We start from the raw sequence: 18105 nt of genomic DNA on the forward strand, positions 1-18105 counted from the left end.
GAGGAATAATCCAAGATTAGTTATACTAGACAGTGTTTTCCTTCAATTTTATCTTGCCACATTGAGGGGAACGTGGTTGTAGGAATCGCGTGGATGATTTCATAAGTTCGGGGAGTTTAGCTTGCAAGAATTGTCATAAAAAAGTTCTGCGATTCTAAACCTTCAATCTTAACTCTAGAAGAGGGTAATTGTGTTGAAGAACTGATTTGGTTGAAAATTTCAGAACGAATGCCTTCTTCTGTGTTATTACATCTTATTTAATCTGTTCGCCTTTTTGTTTATTCCACATTCATTTCTTCATATCATCACCTTGCCAGCATTCTTTATTGTCATATAGAAGCTGAAATCTCCTTATAAGCAAAACCTTTCTAGAATGTTTTGGCCCTCTGTCATTCAAACTATGTAGGGATATGTCATCTACATATTCCAATGCTATTGTAAGAATTATTTCTATGTTGTGTTCAGGTATGCTCGGGAAAGTTTTAGTTGTCTTATTCGTTGCAGGTCTAGCATGGGCATTCCCGGCCCTCTTGCCTCCACCTCCCAGTATCTGTGGCTCTCCTGGTGGTCCAATAATTACCGGACCTAGAATCAAACTTAGGGATGGAAGACATCTGGCGTATAAGGAGCATGGTGTACCCAAAGAAATGGCCAAATATAAGGTCGTATATGCTCATAGCTTTGGCTCTACCAAATATGAGACAGCTGTTGCACCCTTGGTATTTCATCAACTCTGTCAAACTTGTACTTATGCATCATTTTGAATACAACCAAACTGAGATTAAGACGGCTTATTGATGTTTCTTTCAGGAAACACTTCAAGAATTAGGGGTGTACGTTGTCTCTTTTGATAGACCTGGTTATGGGGAAAGTGATCCACATCCAAAACGGACCCTACAGACTACAGCTTTGGATATGGAAGAGCTTGCTGATCAATTGGGACTCGGCCCTAAATTTTATGTTATGGGGTTTTCCATGGGTGGTCATTCAGTTTGGGGTTGTCTTAAGTACATCCCTAATCGGTAGGTATATTGTATTTCGAACATGAAACCAACTGTTCTACAATTATACTACCTCTGTCCCAATTTATGTGAAGGTGTTTGACTGGGCACGTAGTTTAAGAATGAAAAAAAGAACTTATGAAACTTGTGGTCTAAAATAAGCAATGGATATTTGTGTGGTTATCAATCATTTCAGTAAGGTAAAATGGGAAGTTTAAAGTTAAATTGTTACTAAATATAGAAAGGTCTCGTTCTTTTTGGGACTGACTAAAAAGCAAAAGTGTTACATAAATTGGGACAGAGGGAGTAGCAGATTGTTGTTTCACTTTATAGCTTGCCAATTTGATACACACCTTCACCTGAAAGGTAAGAGAGGTATAACTGAAGCAGTTTAGATGTTGGTATTACACAGACAAAATCAAAGTCCCTCTGAGCGATATATATGCTACTTTGTTTTAGTCCTCGCTATTCTCAGCAACAACAGCAACACTTCTAGTATTCCTTTATTCTCTGCTTTTGATTATTTGTTGCATTTTCTTCTGGTGCTAATAGGTTAGCTGGAGCAGCTCTAGTTGCTCCCGTTGTCAATTACTGGTGGCCTGGCTTTCCTGCTAATTTATCTACAGAAGGATACAATCTACAGCTACCACAGGACCAATGGGCACTTCGAGTTGCACATTATGCACCTTGGCTAGTCTACTGGTGGAACACTCAGAAATGGTTCCCTTACAATAGTGTTATAGCTGGAAAATTCAAAATGTCTCCCCCAGATATAGAAGTTGCTACTAGATCTGCTAAGCATGCAAGTGAAATACAAAAACTTAAGGTAATTGATTTCCCACCTGAACATGATATCTTGCATGTGTTTGATCCTTGTAATAAATTTGCTGGGAGAATATTTAATGGCCTGGAATTTTGTTCCAGGTCATAGTAAATTTGGAGTTTTATTGCTGCTCATATTAAGGAGCCGTTTTGCCATGAGAATTATTCACTTCTTTCCGGAATGAGTTTTCACTCTATTTCAAAATCAGTGTTTGGTTATAAATTTCCAAATACAACTTGGAGTTGGATTCCAAATTGAAAAAGTGCTCCAAACTTGTTTTCCATCTTCATAAATTCCAAATAAGAGCTCTATTCTCTCCTTTGTAAAAAGCATAACCAAACACAACTCCATCTTCAACTCCAACTTCAGAAATTCCAAATAATGAGAAAAATATTTGGAATCTATGGCCAAATGCCTACTAAATGTTTCTTCTGTTTTTAGTGAAACATTAGAATAACCACTATAGGGGTGAAAAGACCATACAAGTTACGAACTTTTTATATTTGTTTGCCTATGATCTGTAGTAGTAAGTGTCATTTTGGCTCGGGTGTTATGCTCTCGAGAAAGAACTTTCCTCAGAGGAAGTGAAAAGTACGCTGCTATTAGGGAACAATACAGGGGAGGAAGTCAAAAGTGCTAGAACGTAATTGATTACTAAAAATAACACACAACTAAGAGTTACTTTCGTAAGCTTGTTGCTTATGTGATGAGGCATTGCTGGCTTAAGAGTTGCTGCTTCTTTCTCTGTAGGAATATGCGGTAAAACAAGGAGTATTCGAGTCCCTCCACCGTGACATGATGGTGGGGTTCGGGAAATGGGATTTTGATCCGTTGGATCTTAAAAACCTTTTCCCAAATGGTGAAGGCTCCATCCACTTATGGCATGGTGACGAAGACTGGGTTGTGCCTGTTATATTACAGCGGTATGTTGCAGAAAGACTTCCATGGATACGCTACCATGAAATACCCAATGTGGGACATCTTCTTATGCATGATCCAGCCATGAACGAGGTTATCTGGAAGACATTTTTGACAGGAGAGATAGAACAGATATAGTGCATTCTTAAAGGGGAACAAAGAGATCAGAGGTTCCTTTTGATATTGGCATAATTCTAACGCACAAATATTAATCAAATAGTATAAAGTTGCTTGGACTTATTATGAGAATGTGATTCTTTTTTAAGGTGTTTTATTTCCAACTTCGATGTTTAAATTGAAGAAGGGCTGGAATTTGAAGTGTGCTACATTAGGACTATGAGCATAAACTCTCTTTTCTGCTTATCTTTGAACAAAGCTCTATTTCTTTGTTCCAGAATTTGATGTCCTGTTCTGCACTTTGTCAGATTGTTTATATATTTGTTGGCAACTCGGAATGCAAGTGGTAATTACATATTAAAAGATTTATTGGAAAAACATCAGGATACGAAATTTTCCCCTTGAAGGGAGTAGTAACTGTGGCTCCCACAAGACAAGTGCCTTTTACTTGAAATCTCCGAAGGTCACTAGTGCAGGGTTCGAAACTTGATAGATAATGCGTCTGCCCCTTTACTCTTCTTCACTTAAGTATCAAACTTTTTTTTTTTTTCAGCAGAGTTCAAACGCATTACGCGCACAACTAACCCACACATCGCAAGCTATGTTGCCTTGTTTTTCCGTTTGGTTAAAAATGTTGCAAGTTATGTAACTCAATAAATTATACTACTAGCCCAAACCCATTTGACCCGTCCAAGCTTTAATGGGTATGGGCTAGAGTGATTTTGAAGATGGGCTGATTTGGGCTTAGCCCAAGTTGACCCATCACTAATCATCAGCCCAAATTGATCCATCAATTATCCTTCATTCATATGTGTAAAAGCTACATTTTTTTGCGCGGACTGCCCTTCTTTTGGGGTGGTCTTTAAATTTTGCCCCTCATATTTGTGGTCTTTAAATTATGCCCCTCATATTACTGGTCTTTAATTTTTGCCCTTCGCATTGCAACACTGAGCGTTCACGCAGAAATCATGAGGTTCTGAGTTCGAACCCCCGCTCAAGCATAAATTAAAAAAGAAAACTGCAAAGCAAGGTTTGGGTCGCGTGTCTGCCGGACCCGGCATAAACTTATGAAGGAATTATCAAAGTTATGTCGGACCCGGCATGCTCATGCCTTATGGGCAGACTCGGCATAAGTAATTGTTTATTCCTTCATAAGTTTATGCCGGGTCCGGCATAACTTTGACATCTCATGTCAACTTTTTACAGATTTTTAGTGACATCAAAATGCTCTATTAAAATTCAAGTGGTTTTTGTGTCAATGTGGCCTAAGACTTTCTTTGCTACATTTCCTGTATTGGATATATTATAATTGCTCTTGTTAATATATTATGGGATAGTGTTAGAAAAGAGTAGTTGTCGTGATTTTGTTCCATTATATCTAAGCCTAGTTTTTCATGAGTATTAACACTATGATAATTGTTGAAAGCATTTGCATGACGATGAGTGGAAGAAGCCACGCACAAAGTTTTTACCATGAAGCCTTTTAGTTCTGTAATAATATTAGAAGGAGGACAATGAAATTCTTCCTAGGTACCCTCATCCGGTGGGGGTATACTTTTAATGGGCAAACTTTTATGCCGGACCAGGCATAAACTTGTGAAGGAATTACCAAAGTTATGTCGGACCCGGCATACTTATGCCAAGTCTGCCCATAAGGCATAAGTATGCCGGGACCGACATAAGTTTGGTAATTCCTTAACAAGTTTATGCCGTTGGAGGCATACTTTTAATGGGCAAACTTTTATGCCGAATCCGCCATAAACTTGTGAAGGAATTACCAAAGTTATGCCGGACCCGGCATACTTATGCCAAGTCTGCCCATAAGGCATAAGTATGCCGGGTCCAGCATAACTTTGGTAATTCCTTCACAAGTGTATGCCGGTGGGGGCATAGCGAATTTAAACTCTGTCTTGCGAATTTTTTTAAAAATTTTAACTGTGTAGGAGTTCGAACCTGGAACCCATGGAGTTTAGCCGAAGGGCAAAACTTAAAGATTTCAAATATGAGGGGCAAAATTTAAAGACCACCCCAAAAGAAGGGCAATTCTGCGAATTGCCCGCTTACAAAACATAAAACATTATTAACTTCTTTTTTAATTATTATTTAGATTTATTTTTATAATTATTTTTACTTTTTAAAATGTTTATTTTTATTTATTTTTAGTTTTTTTTTAATTTCCTTATTTTAAATGTTTTACTAGAAATTTTTTGTTTTTAATTGTTTTTTCCTTAGGTTCTATGCTTATCCATTTTTGTTTAACCTATTTTTCGACCCACCCATACCGACACACGTTTGCCACTCTTAGTTATGTACAAGACAATCATAAAAATATATAAATAAGACAAAGGAGTAAAAGAGAAATTTGACAAAATCACTATTCATTACGTCAAGTAACTATAATTTTCTTTTGATTTACTTTTCGAAATAATTTTGAATATAATTTATGTACTGAGATAAATTTTGAGGAAATATTTACAATGAATATCTTTATAATTTTGAGTAAAAAGCATACGTTTGAGTTTTTTTTATATCCAAAAAGTGTTTAAATTTGATTTTTTCAAAATACCGTTTATTTAGAAAAGCATGAACGAGAGAATAAATTTTGATCTGTGAAGGCAGTTTTAAGGAGCTTTAGATATAGAACAGTAAGTCAAACTCTAGTACTCTCACTCAAGTCAATTTTAGGAGATATGATAACTCATACGTGGATAACGTTGATGTGATTAGTTTTTGTCATGATAACAGTTCCTTTCTTTAGGTTGCAAAAAAAAAAAAACATTTCCTTTTGAAAATGGGTAAATATTTGTTGATGGTTTTGGTTATTTGTGCAAAAAAACTAACTGTAGCTTGATATGGTATAGCTTGAAAAATAAATTTATAATTATTTTTTTAAAAAAAAATTATAAATTTTTGATTTGCTTAAAAGATGAGAATATTGTAAAGAATTGGGTAGAGTTACGGCCCATTATTTAGCCCATCCTGGCCCAAATGCACTTTGGGCAGAGTTGGGCATTAACCCATTTATGGATTCAGCCCAAACGGCCCATTTGGCACCCCTAGGCACAGTTCAGATTTAGATTCAAATATTTTAATTTTGACTGTGAATTCGGGACATAAAATCTTTAAGTTCTTAAATAAAATTTAAATACATTCGGAAACCAAATAAGTACTTAAATCACAATAATTAACAACTCAAAATTTATAAAACGCATATTAAAAAAATTAAAAAAAAATTACGGTCAAAGAGACACTCGTTTGACTCTCGAAATTCAAAAAATGTTGCATAAATCGGAAGGAAGGAGTAGTAAATAGTAGTAATACACTTTCAAGAAAGTAGATATAATATTGACACAACTCAAAAAGGAAAGCAGACAACATCCAGTAAGGAACGCTACTACACAAACAGCCAGCAAGAAATCATTTGACTTCTCCACACTTGTTGAATTTAAAAGATCTTTTGAGATCTAAAAGAAGCAAGTTCAAGACTTTTATTGCATTGCTCAGAGATAAAGAGTACACAACTATTTCCATTGGAGAATAACTGGAACCTAATAAGTAAAAACAAAAGCTCTGAATTCAAATTTCATCCAAACTAAAAGAAAACAATTTAAAATGGCAGCCCCATCTTCTTAAGGCAAAGAGGCTGCAATACTTGGATCTCATGGAGTTGCGCCGATTTCTTAAACATTAGCACAATAATTGTTTGCTATCTCACTTGGGCAATCCAGTTTCAGGGTTGAGGAGAGCCTGGCTTTCATCAGTCAACAAAACTGGACCTCTACCGGGTCTTGTGCAGATGAAGTAGCTTATTTCGCCCTTGTATTTCTGAGCCGGAACCTTGTCCTTAATTTCAGGTGGAGGAGGCAATGCTTCCACATCCTTTAGATCCTGAATCCCAGCATCCTTCAGAATTGACTTATCGCCTATGACGTAGCTGGAGAGAAGGAATAAAGAATGGGGAGGATTCGTGAAGATGGTTGCATGTTGATGGCACAAGGTTCATAATACATATCATGGCGGGGTGTGTTGGTACGGAGGAAAATATTTTCCATAAAATAAGTCATTTTCTGGTGTTTGGTTGCCAGAAAATGCTATCTAGGGAAAATATTTCCACCAAAAGAGGAAAAATGACTTCCCTCATTTTTGGGCAGAAATCATTTCCCTTCACAATTACATCAAACTCTTAACTTTATACCATACTTTAACTAGCACTTTAACATTATAATCAATCTTTAATACTAAATATTTTGTCAAAACATTGTTGGTTTGTTAATATTATTATCCATCTTTAGTACCATCCTCAAACCAAACACCGCAAAACATTTGCCTGGAAAATATTTTCTAAAAAATAAGTCACTTTTCGAAAAACATTTTCTCAAAATGAATTCCTTTGTAGTTATATTAGATCTTCAAATCTTGTAAATGACAGACATACCTGTTTAGATCGGTATCTGAATTTGGAGGGAAGTGGAAGAGCAGCCTCTGAAGCATAAGCGTGGCAGCCTTTCTGTTACGTGCAATCAGAACAGCATTTGGCCCAGCATCAAAGGTGTATGCAACCTGGAAACATTCTTATGTCTATTAAAAATGAAAGATGCTTTATTCATGCTAAATTGCACCTACGACATCAAACTTGCAGGAGAAAGTAATATCTGTACTGAAATATTACTAGCAACCAGGCCTGACACTGAATTGTCAATCAAAGTTCGAAAAGGTTTGAGATAAGTCCGGGAGTTGCTTGTTATAGTGTCAAAACCAGCTTAAGAGGGAAAAATTTCAGTGTTTAGATACATAGAGAAAGTTTGCAGAATCTTCAACACAGAAAGGTGCATCAAGTTTAGGGAAGATTTCGCGAATATAAATAGACAAATTTCCCCAAAAAGAGATAATTATTATTCTGTTACTGTTCTGGGTCAAGAACAAATTTGTGTGACTAACTTAACCTGCAGTAATTTTGATATTTCAAAAGGTTGAAAATCTTGGTGACCTGTTTTATTACTTCAGTAAAAGAGAAGAAGGACCAATTCATGCAATTATATATTTGGACAAGGGCATATAACGCTTTAAACCTGTGGAGTTCCTTCTGAACGGTTCCATTTCTCGACACAGCCAATTACCCTGAAAAGTTTACACACCGTCAAGACTTTCTTCTTTATTCAATTTTCAGTATAAGACATCATCAAGTTCAGAACTTCTCTATGTTACAACATAACTAAAGCTACAGCCTGAAGTTAAGACAACTTGCCTATGAGATGTGTCGTTCATGTAGAATATAGGAGGGCTAGTATCCATGCAGACTGCATGAAATTGATTGCTGTCAGAACAAGTCAGTTGAGCAAAAGTTGGAAAATCGCGATTTTGTATAGCTTCTTCCATCTGAATAATGCGTTTTGGTACTACTTCCTGCAATAGACAATGCAAGATGAGAAGTCAAACGTCTGATACATTGTTTACCAATGGAAGAGAGGTCGAGAATATTGATTGAAGATGTGTCAGAACTACAAAATCCAAATGTAGAGAGTACAAAGGAAATACCTTTGCTCTGTGTTCTATAAGCGCACTGGTTTCAACAGTCTCACGCATTCCTGAGGTGCTACTTGTTTCCTTCTGCCGTGAGCTCACCTGAAGTTCAGCACATAATAAAAATATTAAAGAGAAAACTATCAGAAGGCGCAAGTTGATGAGTTAGTATCGCGATCAAACTGATGGCATTGCACTAAAGGGACAGCCTAGTGGGTGGATTGAGAACCATGAGGTCACAGGTTCAAATCTCAATGTTGGCAAATAAAACTAGGTGAATCTCTTCCCATTTGTCCAAACCTTGGTGGACAGAGTTAGCCGGTACCTTTGTTGGCTGAAGGTAGCAGGTATCCTGTGGAATTAGTCGAGGTGTGCACAAACTAGCCCGGACACCACGGTTATTTAAAAAAAAATTAAAAAAAATAAACTGACGTCATCATCAGTTATGTACACATCTTATTTTAGAAGATGATGCAAGTTCAGAATCCTGTTTATTTTGTGAAACTGAAAACAAAAAACGCATCCAACAGCTGTTCCAATGAATAACACTTGTGTAATTCACTTGATTAAACTTCATTAATTCATGGTCAAGAATTAGGAGTTACTGAAAGTAGCTTAAAGTAGGTGGCCGTTAACGTCCAAGAATTGGTTAGGAGGGAATAAAAGCAGAATACTCTCTTTTTCCTTCCAACTTCCGCATATGACTCAAGGAAGCTCGGATTTCTAGAAGACGGGGTTTCCCAAGATCTAAAACTTGAACCAGGAGCTAATTATAGGAATAAAACAGAAACCAAGTTCTTCCCCAACCTTATTTCCCATAAAGATTTTTCCTTTTTAAAGTCGGAAAGAACGCAGATCCACTGGGATAGATTCGGTTTCTGTTCCACGTATTATTTCTGAAACAGCCGAGGGTCTTTCGGAAAGAGCCGTCCTACCTTGGTAGGAGTAAGGTCTGCGTACACTCTACCCTCCCCAGAGCCCACGTTGTGGGATTTCACTGGGTTGTTGTTGTTGTTGTTGTTGTATTATTTCTGAAAAACACAGATGCACGAAAGTAATGCTAAGGCAAGTATCATTTCCGGAGAAAAAACAAGATAACATAAATACCATCTCAAATCTGAACGGGAGAAACAGACATAGAGAGACAGTTCTTTCTTCCTTCTCAATATCTAACAATGACATATAAATAGCAAAGTTTTCCTGAAAAAATGAACAACAATCACATTCTGGATGGAAAGTACATACCACGCAAATGATAATAACAAGCTCATCCCAGTGCTTCTCGTCTACAAGCGGAACAGCAATGCTATCGCTACCATTGTCCTCCTTCACACATCACAAAGGGAATTAGAACAGACTGAAAAAACGTTGAGAGAAGCTACAACACAAGAACATAGGGCTCAAAGTACCTTTCCCATGACCCACTTGACAAATCCTCCGTACAAGCTTCGACAAGCACTTCCTGAACCTTGCCTGTGTGCAAATAAATGAAGTATGTCACTTTTTTTTTTTTTCATAGCTATTGAATCGGTAGTGGAACAGAGAAAGAAAGATCAAGAAGGATCAGTTAGAAATGCTATTACCTCAATCTAAGTTGTAGTCTTCTAGACAAACAATATAGGTAAACAAAACCAGCTAATGAAATATTCACGACTGATATGAATTTACCTTGCTATGGCAGAAAGTCTCCCATTGTCCTCTTGCACATTCATTAACTTTGCAAGGGAAAAAACTGCATATAAGAGACATAAGTTTTACTCATCTCAAAACTTTCAGAAGAAATTAGATAATAGGTAAAATAGAGATTCCTGCAAGAGGAAACATTCACTTGGAGAAAAGCATTTTCAAAATTACTCTGAAGATGAATTGTTAAGAAGGGCTGACATAATCCACAGTTCATAAATTTAATAATGAAAACTTATTATAACTTTATAGATTAGGTTGAAGAAGATAACACATAAACAGAAGCTCAATCTTGAGGCAGTCATGCACGTGCATATGCAGCATAGACTGGACACCATGGGTAACTCTTACCACTAACTCATCCACCAACATGAATTTAAAATAAGGCAACATCCGTTAAAATCCAGAGAAGCTCAAATGAAAAGATAAAACATGAACGTAAAATAAGGCAACATCCGTTAAAATCCAGAGAGCTCAAATGCAAAGATAAATGCATTACTTATCAGCAAGTACATTGTTTAAATGGCCAATTATATGAAAGTTATAGAGCATAATTTCCTGAAAAATAAGTTGCAGGAAAAGGAAAATGTCATTAAGAAGCTCTGATTTTATTGTGATTTACATCAAGTGAAGCTTAAGGTACTTGGTTAAACTGCACCATATACGTGTCCAGAGCTTTTTTGAACTATCTTACTCGCCAAACAATAAAATAAATAATTGATCACAGAACCAAAGGTCATCCCAATAGAAAGGTACCCAGAGAAGACACATGCAACACTTCAGAAAAGATAATAGATTTTATCCTAAATGCATTCTGTCAAGCTGGAAAAAGAACCCAAAGTTCGGGAACGCTCTGGAAAAATACAAAGGTATCACTTTGATCTTTGCTAGTTGAAGTCAAATCACAGATTGAGCATAGCAGAGTCTCAACAAAATTAATTTCTAGTGTCATATATTCAATAAGGAATAAAGTTAATCTGAATTTTATAGACCCCAGAAGAAGCAATACCGACAAATAAGGTTAATTACAGTTGGATCAGTTCCGGGCACGTGCAATATGCAAACGCCTTGCAATATATCCAAATTGATGTAGAAAATAACTAACTTCTAAAACTCTTGTAAAAGAGTACTCCAATTACTTTTCAGGATTCATCTATGAATCTTAAGTCTTTAAAATTAGAAATAATGAAATAAAAAAGAGGAGTGACAAATGATTTCAGAATACAAGAAAGAGAAATGGATAATCATACCGAGGCAGGCAAAACCAGCAGCCGAGGAAGCCAGACCAGCAGCAGTAGGGAAATTATTGTAAGAAGCAACATGCACATGTAAGTTCTGCCAATCATTTTTCGTGATCTTGATACCCTTCTTCTCATCCTCAACATCACTAGCACGAGCTCGAATTTCTCTTAGACAATTTTGGTACCTGCCTCCAGCAAGAGATATTTCCTACAAAACAAGCAAAAGCAATATAAAAATGTCAAAATCCAGAAACAAAAAACTGTAGCATACAAATCTTTCTCATTGCTCGAAAATGGAAGGAAAGGGAGAATTATAATGAGCTCGGCTTTCTAGGACTGCGCAAATATGAATTATATTGGTTTAGATTGATTTCCTGCACAACTATTTTAATCAATTTCTCTAGCAAAAACAGAGAAGATGATCAAAGATATGATCCATCATTAAACTGGAAATATCCTAAAGAAGAACAGATAAACTAAAGATGCAGAATACTCTTCTTTCACATTAATCAATCCACATAACTTCTATAAACTTAAACTCAAAAAAAGAGAAATTTTTACTCTTCAAGCACTGAATTTCCCCAACATCTGAGATGCCAAAAGCCTTGTTTATTATAAAATCGACCCAAATAAAATTACTAGACCAAATAGTCATCAAATAAAATCAGAAATAGGGGTTAAACTCAGAAAAAAGAAGAAGATTTTTTTCAAGAATGAAACTTTCTTAACATTTGAGCTGCCAAAACATCTTGTTTCAGATAAATAGACCTACATAAATTTCAAGAACAAATAGTCATCAATTTTTTATGAAAACTTGTAATGAGAAAATGAGAAATTTTTACTCTTCAAGAACTGAACTTTCCCAACATCAGAGCTGCCAATACAGTCTTCTTTCACATAAATCAACCCACATAAAATTACTAGAACAAATGCTGATCAACAATTTCAATAAAATTGCATTGATAAAATGAGAAATTCAAGAACTGAACTTTTCAAGCACAACCTTCTTTCACATAATCCTCACTCCCCGCATAGTTAAAATTACAAAAACATATACTCATCATCTTTTATTAAACAAACTGAGGAAATTAGAAGTTTCCACTCATCAAGAACTGAACTTCTCAATCATCTGAGCTGACAAAACAGTTTTCTATCACATTGATCCAACCCAAACAAAATTACAAAAACAAATACCCATTAAATTTCTAAAGCAATTACATTAAGAGTAGAAATACTGAGAAAATTAGAATTTTTACTCATCAAGAACTGAACTTTCTCAAAATCTGAGCTGTCAATCCAGTTTACTATCACACAAATCAACCCCAACAAAATTACTAAAACAAATACCCATCAAAAAATTAAATATTTAAACTGAAAAAGTAAAAAGAAATACCCATCAAATTTCTAAACAAATTACACTAAAAAGGTTTTAAAAAATTACATTAAGATTAGTTACACTGATAAAATTAGAAGTTTTTACTCATCAATAACTGAGCTACCAAACCAGTTTTCTATCACATTAATCCAATTATCCAACCCAAACAAAATTACAAAAACAATCACCCATCAAAAATTTAAATTATTTAAACTGCAAAGTGAAAAAAGAAAATTACCTTTCCATAATTGACCCACATAAAATTACAAAAAAAAACATATAATAATCATTCTATTATCAAATACACTGAGCAAATTATTAAGTTTCCACTCATCAAGAACTGAACTTTCTCAACATCTCAGCTGCCAAAATCACAAAAAACAAATACCCATCAAAAAATTTAAAATATTATATTTAAAAAAGTAAAAAAGAATTTACCTTTCCATAATTGACCCACATAAAATTACAAAAAAAAAAACATATAAAATAATCATTCTATTATCAAATACACTGAGAAAATTATTAAGTTTTCACTCATCAAGAACTGAAACTTTCTCAAACATCTGAGCTGCCAAAATCACAAAAAACAAATACCCATCAAAAATTTAAAACACTTACACTGAAAAAGTGAAAAACATAATCTACCCACATAAAATTACAAAAACATAATTTTCAGTAATCAAGAACTGAACTTTCTCAATATCTCAGCTATCAAACCAATTTTCTTTCACACAAATCACCCCAAACAAAATTAAAAAAACAAATACCCATCAAAAATTTAATTTTTTTACACTGAAAAAGTTAATTTTTTTATTTTTTTTTTACCTTTCCATTGAGCCACATGCGATCTTGATCAAAAGAAGGGCTAACAGCAACAGTGGTAGTAGTACAAAGATGAGCAGGATCAAGAGTAACACTAATACTATCATTAATAGCAAGTATTAAATTCTCATCTCTTTTCCCCCAATACTTAATCACTGCTATATTTGTTGGTGTTTGAGCAGTTTCCATAAGAACCCATTTTTCTGATTGTTCTCCCATTGCAAAATTTGAAGGCGTTAATTCCAAATAAGGGAATCTGGGGATTTAGATCTACAAAAATGGGAATGTGGGTTGGTCTTAAATTTGGATTATGTATTTATAGTATATGTGAAGGAGTATGGCTGCTATAAGTAGTGAGGAACAACCTCCATTGTTGAATGAAAAGTAGTTTATTATATTTCTCGTTGGCAAATTATGATTTATAATAAAAGGCTTGTGGGACCTAATAAAAGGATATACTGTATTAAATTGTTGATGAATTTTAAGAAAAATCAAAATTAATTAAAATGTGTGTATTCTCTTTATTGTTTTGGAGTAAGGAAAGTTTTATTGTTTTGGAGTAAGGAAAGTTTATTGGGAAAATTTTAGAACTATACAAGTTGGTCACTTATATTGTAAAAAAATAGCCTAAAGTTTACATTACAAAAAATAGTCAAAATATACAAATATATACAGACATATACAAATACTTATACCAACATATACAAATATATAAGGCACAGAGAGAGCGAGAGAGAGAAAAGTTTGAGTCATTTTTTGTAAGAATTAAAAAAAAGAGTCAATTTTGGTTGTATTATTGCCCCATTTAACATACAGGATAATTTTCTCAAGTTTATTTGCGCAATTGAAAAATAAGATCACTAGTAGGTCGAAAAAGAATAGGACAATTTTATAAATAATCACTTTTCAGCCTCTATAATTGAAAAAATAGTTACATCATGAGGTTTCAAAAATCACCAGTAAAACTTTATAATAATATCATGAATTTTTTGTCTGTAAAATTTTAAACTCTAGGATAACAATTATTTTTTAAATAAAGATAGAGCCGAAAATGGTCAGTGAACGCCATTTCTTTAAAAAAAAAAAAAAAAAAACACAACTGTCATTAAGATAGTAACTTTGGCGATTATTATTATTTTTTTTAAAATTGCTGAAGTATAAATATATTTCTAGTAATAAATTCTATTGATCTTGTTGATATACATTGCATTCATCACAATTAACTATACATGAAATTGATTAACAATGCTGTACATTTTTACCACTATAGGGCACAACTTTCACAATATGACGGGAATTGAATTCAGACGAGTAAGTTTCAGGTTCGATCTCAACATGATTTGGATCGTCTGACTATGATTTTGCATTCTTTATATTTAAGTCTTCAAAATTCAAAGATGAAAGATTAGGTATATATCCATCGTCTAATCCTAAAAGTTTCAACACAATTATTGAGGGAGAAAATTCAACTTTGCAATTCACAAGGGTGAAAATTAGGGGTGTACATGAACCGGGTTGGTTCGGATTTTTTAAAGACCAAACCAAATCAAACCAACAAAAGTTGATTTTTTCAACCTCGGGTTTCTCGGTTTTTTTGGTTTGCTCGGATTTTTTGAGATTTTTTCCGGCAAAGTCTTCATACAAAATATATAACTTGTACTTCAAATATATATTTAGTCCTAGTAAGATACGACTATCTAATTAAGTTTTTTATTAAGAAAATAATACAAAATGTGAGATGAGCGATGATGACATTGTACTAAAATATTCAACAAAAAAAAAATAATGAAATTGCATAAAATAAAATAATCATAATCTAAAAGTACTAAGTCATGCTATAATAAATATGACTAATTTTTAAGGCATACAAAAAATGATCTTAATCTAAAAGTACTAGTCATACTAAAATAAGTACGGCTAATAAGTATTAATTACATGACTAGATATTAAAGAAAAAAATAAAATTAAGTTATTTATTTTCACTTTCTAAACAAACATAAAACTAAAGAATAGATAACCAACACTATTGTCATTTAGAATTGAACTTCTTTTCTTAGCATTAATATTGATTTGATTTTTGTTGAGTTTTATTTGAGTTACTAACATATATGGCTTATAAAACTTATTGGACCATTTAAAATTCTAAATTCAAGCTTGAAATAATATGTTAAAAGACAAAAAAATTAAACTATGGAAAAGTTTAAGAAATATTTATAAATTACATTATAATAAATATTTTTATGTATAAAATATTTTTGAAATTTTATACATATAATGTCGGGTTGGGTAACGTTTTTTTAGTTAAAACCAAGCAAACCAATGGTGATCGGAATTTTCTTTTTTAAAATCAAACCAAGTCAAGCTAAATCACTAATCGAGTTTTTTTCTCGATTTGATTTGGGTTATCAATTTGTCAGTTTCATTTGTACACTCCTAGTGAGAATCATGGAATATTACCTTCCTCCTAACTTCTCAATGGAAGAAAGCCTCCAAATTCAATTACCAAATACTACCAACCAAATTGATACTTCTATTATGCTATGCTCAAGTCACGAGAACAAAACTTGGAACTTTTTTTATTATTATTATTTTCTTAATTAATTTGTAGGGTTAGAGTAGATCAATTAATAGTAGTAGTAAAAAAATAGTAAAAATATAGTGACATAAGGATCAATGGTGAATTTTGAAACCTTGGTGTAGTGTTTGTCTTTTTCTTTTCTAAGTTTATTTTTCCAGTCATAGAAAAGCACCTGGGCTCCGCAGACAACGTTTTAATAGTGTTTGTCTTTGATTAGTCATATTTATAAACCATATTGCATGCACAATACTGGCGTACGACAAATTTATCCAAGTGGCATTTGTTTTTATTGTTGTAATTCAACTTGTAAGTGAATTATTTGAATATGAGATTGTAGTAGCTTTAGCCATTTAGACATTTCATTTTTAATCCGCATCTTAATATTCAGATGTTCATTTAGATTCAAATATCTTAATCTTAATAAAAATAAAGAAATAATGGTTAAAAAGACACTTGAACTATCACTTTTTCCTGAATTTCCGACCTGAACTATCAGGTGCGAGTTTCCTACCTGAACTATCACCAATTATTTTATCAAAATACACCTCAACTATTAGTTGTTCTCTTTTCCTACATGAACTATCACCATCATTCAAGAAGGAAAACAGAACAACTGATAGTTGAGGTATAATTTGATAAACAGTTGTTGATAATTTAGGTAGAAAACCCGCACACTTAATATTTTAGGTAGAAAACTCACGAAAAGCGACAGTTCATATGTGTTTTCCACTATTAACTCATAAATAAATAAGGCCTTAAAGTTTCACTTCGAACAAAATGATATTTACATTGTAAACTTCTTAACTGATATTGACGTGCGGTCTATTATGCATGTATTTTCTATTAAACAAAAATTATTTAGTTGGAATTACATGCTAAGATTTTTTTATGAAGTAGTGGCGAATATCACCTATACTTTAGTAAAGTACATTATAACTTATGCACAACGAACTTATGAATATTGAATTTGAACCTGGGAAAGAAAATAGCATTTAGTAGGAAGTGTTTTATCTTTAAAATGAAATTCTTCGACACGAATTCGAATTAAAAGGTTCTTAAAACAGGTACCGGATATAAGTGAGATAAAGTAAGAGAATTTGGACCGGAAAATTAGAAAATGAGGGAATCTAAAATTTATTCCAAGTTTTGTTGCTACACATGCATTGATCTACTTATTAAAAATGTATTATTTTATTTGTTATTAAAATGAGCATGAGCCAAGATAGAGGTTTGGCCCCGGCAGAACAAAAACAAAATAAAGAATAAAATATAGTCTAGATGTCAAAAACATCTGTAATTTTCATAAGAATTAAATACTAAAAAAAAATCTTGAAGATCGAAGTGCACTTTCTTGGACTGAAGTTGGATGGCCGAATGCCTCGTACAGCCATTCTTCACCAACTTTGTCACTCTCACATGTCACAATATTCGTCAAAGTCACACTAGTAAGGTCAAATTCTGACAGCTAACTCCCTTCAAATTACTATTTTTTTAAAAATAAAATAAAAATAAATATCTAATATTTGCTTTGAGATTTCGACTAATTTAAGTTCAAATTGTAAAAGGCTTATGAAAGATAGAAGCATTCTTTACAATTATTTTCTCTATTATGATGACTCACACTCAAAACCTTTGGCTAAGGATAAAGGAATCATATACATCCGACCACAATCTTGAATGGTTTCAAAATACTAATTATACGACTTCCAGTTCTCTTTTTGACCCTTCAATTTTGTTGAATTTTGACAGTAGTTAGAAACTAACTTAGGATTTCTGTTTTCCAAAAAAAAATATATATATATTACAAGGGGAATGGGATAGTAAAAATTGAAATCCACACTTTTATTATATGGAATATTATCACTAGTACCACTAGTCTATAACTTAGGAACTTGAGTAGTGCTTTTGAAGTCGCAATATTTATTGATTTGCTTAATTTACCAATGAACCTTACCTCATGTAGTGAAGAGACATAAACTAGTCTCTTCTTTGACCCCATAAGTGATGTTTTTATCAAACTTGGTGTA

At 33.5% G+C, this 18105-nt stretch overlaps 2 protein-coding genes and 1 pseudogene across 2 annotated transcripts in view; 2 read left to right on the forward strand and 1 right to left on the reverse strand.

Moving 5' to 3' along the window:
* The window catches only part of LOC132612729 (TMV resistance protein N-like), a 27958-nt pseudogene extending 27315 nt beyond the window's left edge, over window positions 1-643 (forward strand).
* The window catches only part of LOC132613733 (uncharacterized), a 10394-nt gene extending 7236 nt beyond the window's left edge, over window positions 1-3158 (forward strand). The window contains exons 2-5 of the mRNA XM_060327937.1: window positions 466-719; window positions 811-1022; window positions 1554-1827; window positions 2575-3158. Of these exons, the coding sequence (XP_060183920.1) occupies window positions 466-719; window positions 811-1022; window positions 1554-1827; window positions 2575-2880 (1046 nt within the window). The 3' untranslated portion in view covers window positions 2881-3158. The remainder of the gene's footprint in view (window positions 1-465; window positions 720-810; window positions 1023-1553; window positions 1828-2574) is intronic.
* Window positions 3159-6324: 3166 nt separating this feature from the next.
* Window positions 6325-13892, reverse strand: LOC132613954 (diphosphomevalonate decarboxylase 1-like). The gene is made up of 10 exons (XM_060328278.1): window positions 13504-13892; window positions 11313-11511; window positions 10048-10111; window positions 9789-9852; window positions 9625-9705; window positions 8395-8481; window positions 8105-8262; window positions 7929-7977; window positions 7295-7419; window positions 6325-6793 (listed from the first exon to the last, which is right to left on the reverse strand). The coding sequence occupies exons 1-10, from the start codon at window positions 13717-13719 to the stop codon at window positions 6571-6573; spliced, it is 1266 nt and encodes a 421-aa protein (XP_060184261.1). The 5' UTR covers window positions 13720-13892; the 3' UTR covers window positions 6325-6570.
* Between the last annotated feature and the right edge of the window lie 4213 nt (window positions 13893-18105).

The sequence above is a fragment of the Lycium barbarum genome, chromosome 10 (genome assembly GCF_019175385.1).
Source record: "Lycium barbarum isolate Lr01 chromosome 10, ASM1917538v2, whole genome shotgun sequence".
NCBI classification, from domain to species: Eukaryota; Viridiplantae; Streptophyta; class Magnoliopsida; order Solanales; family Solanaceae; genus Lycium; species Lycium barbarum.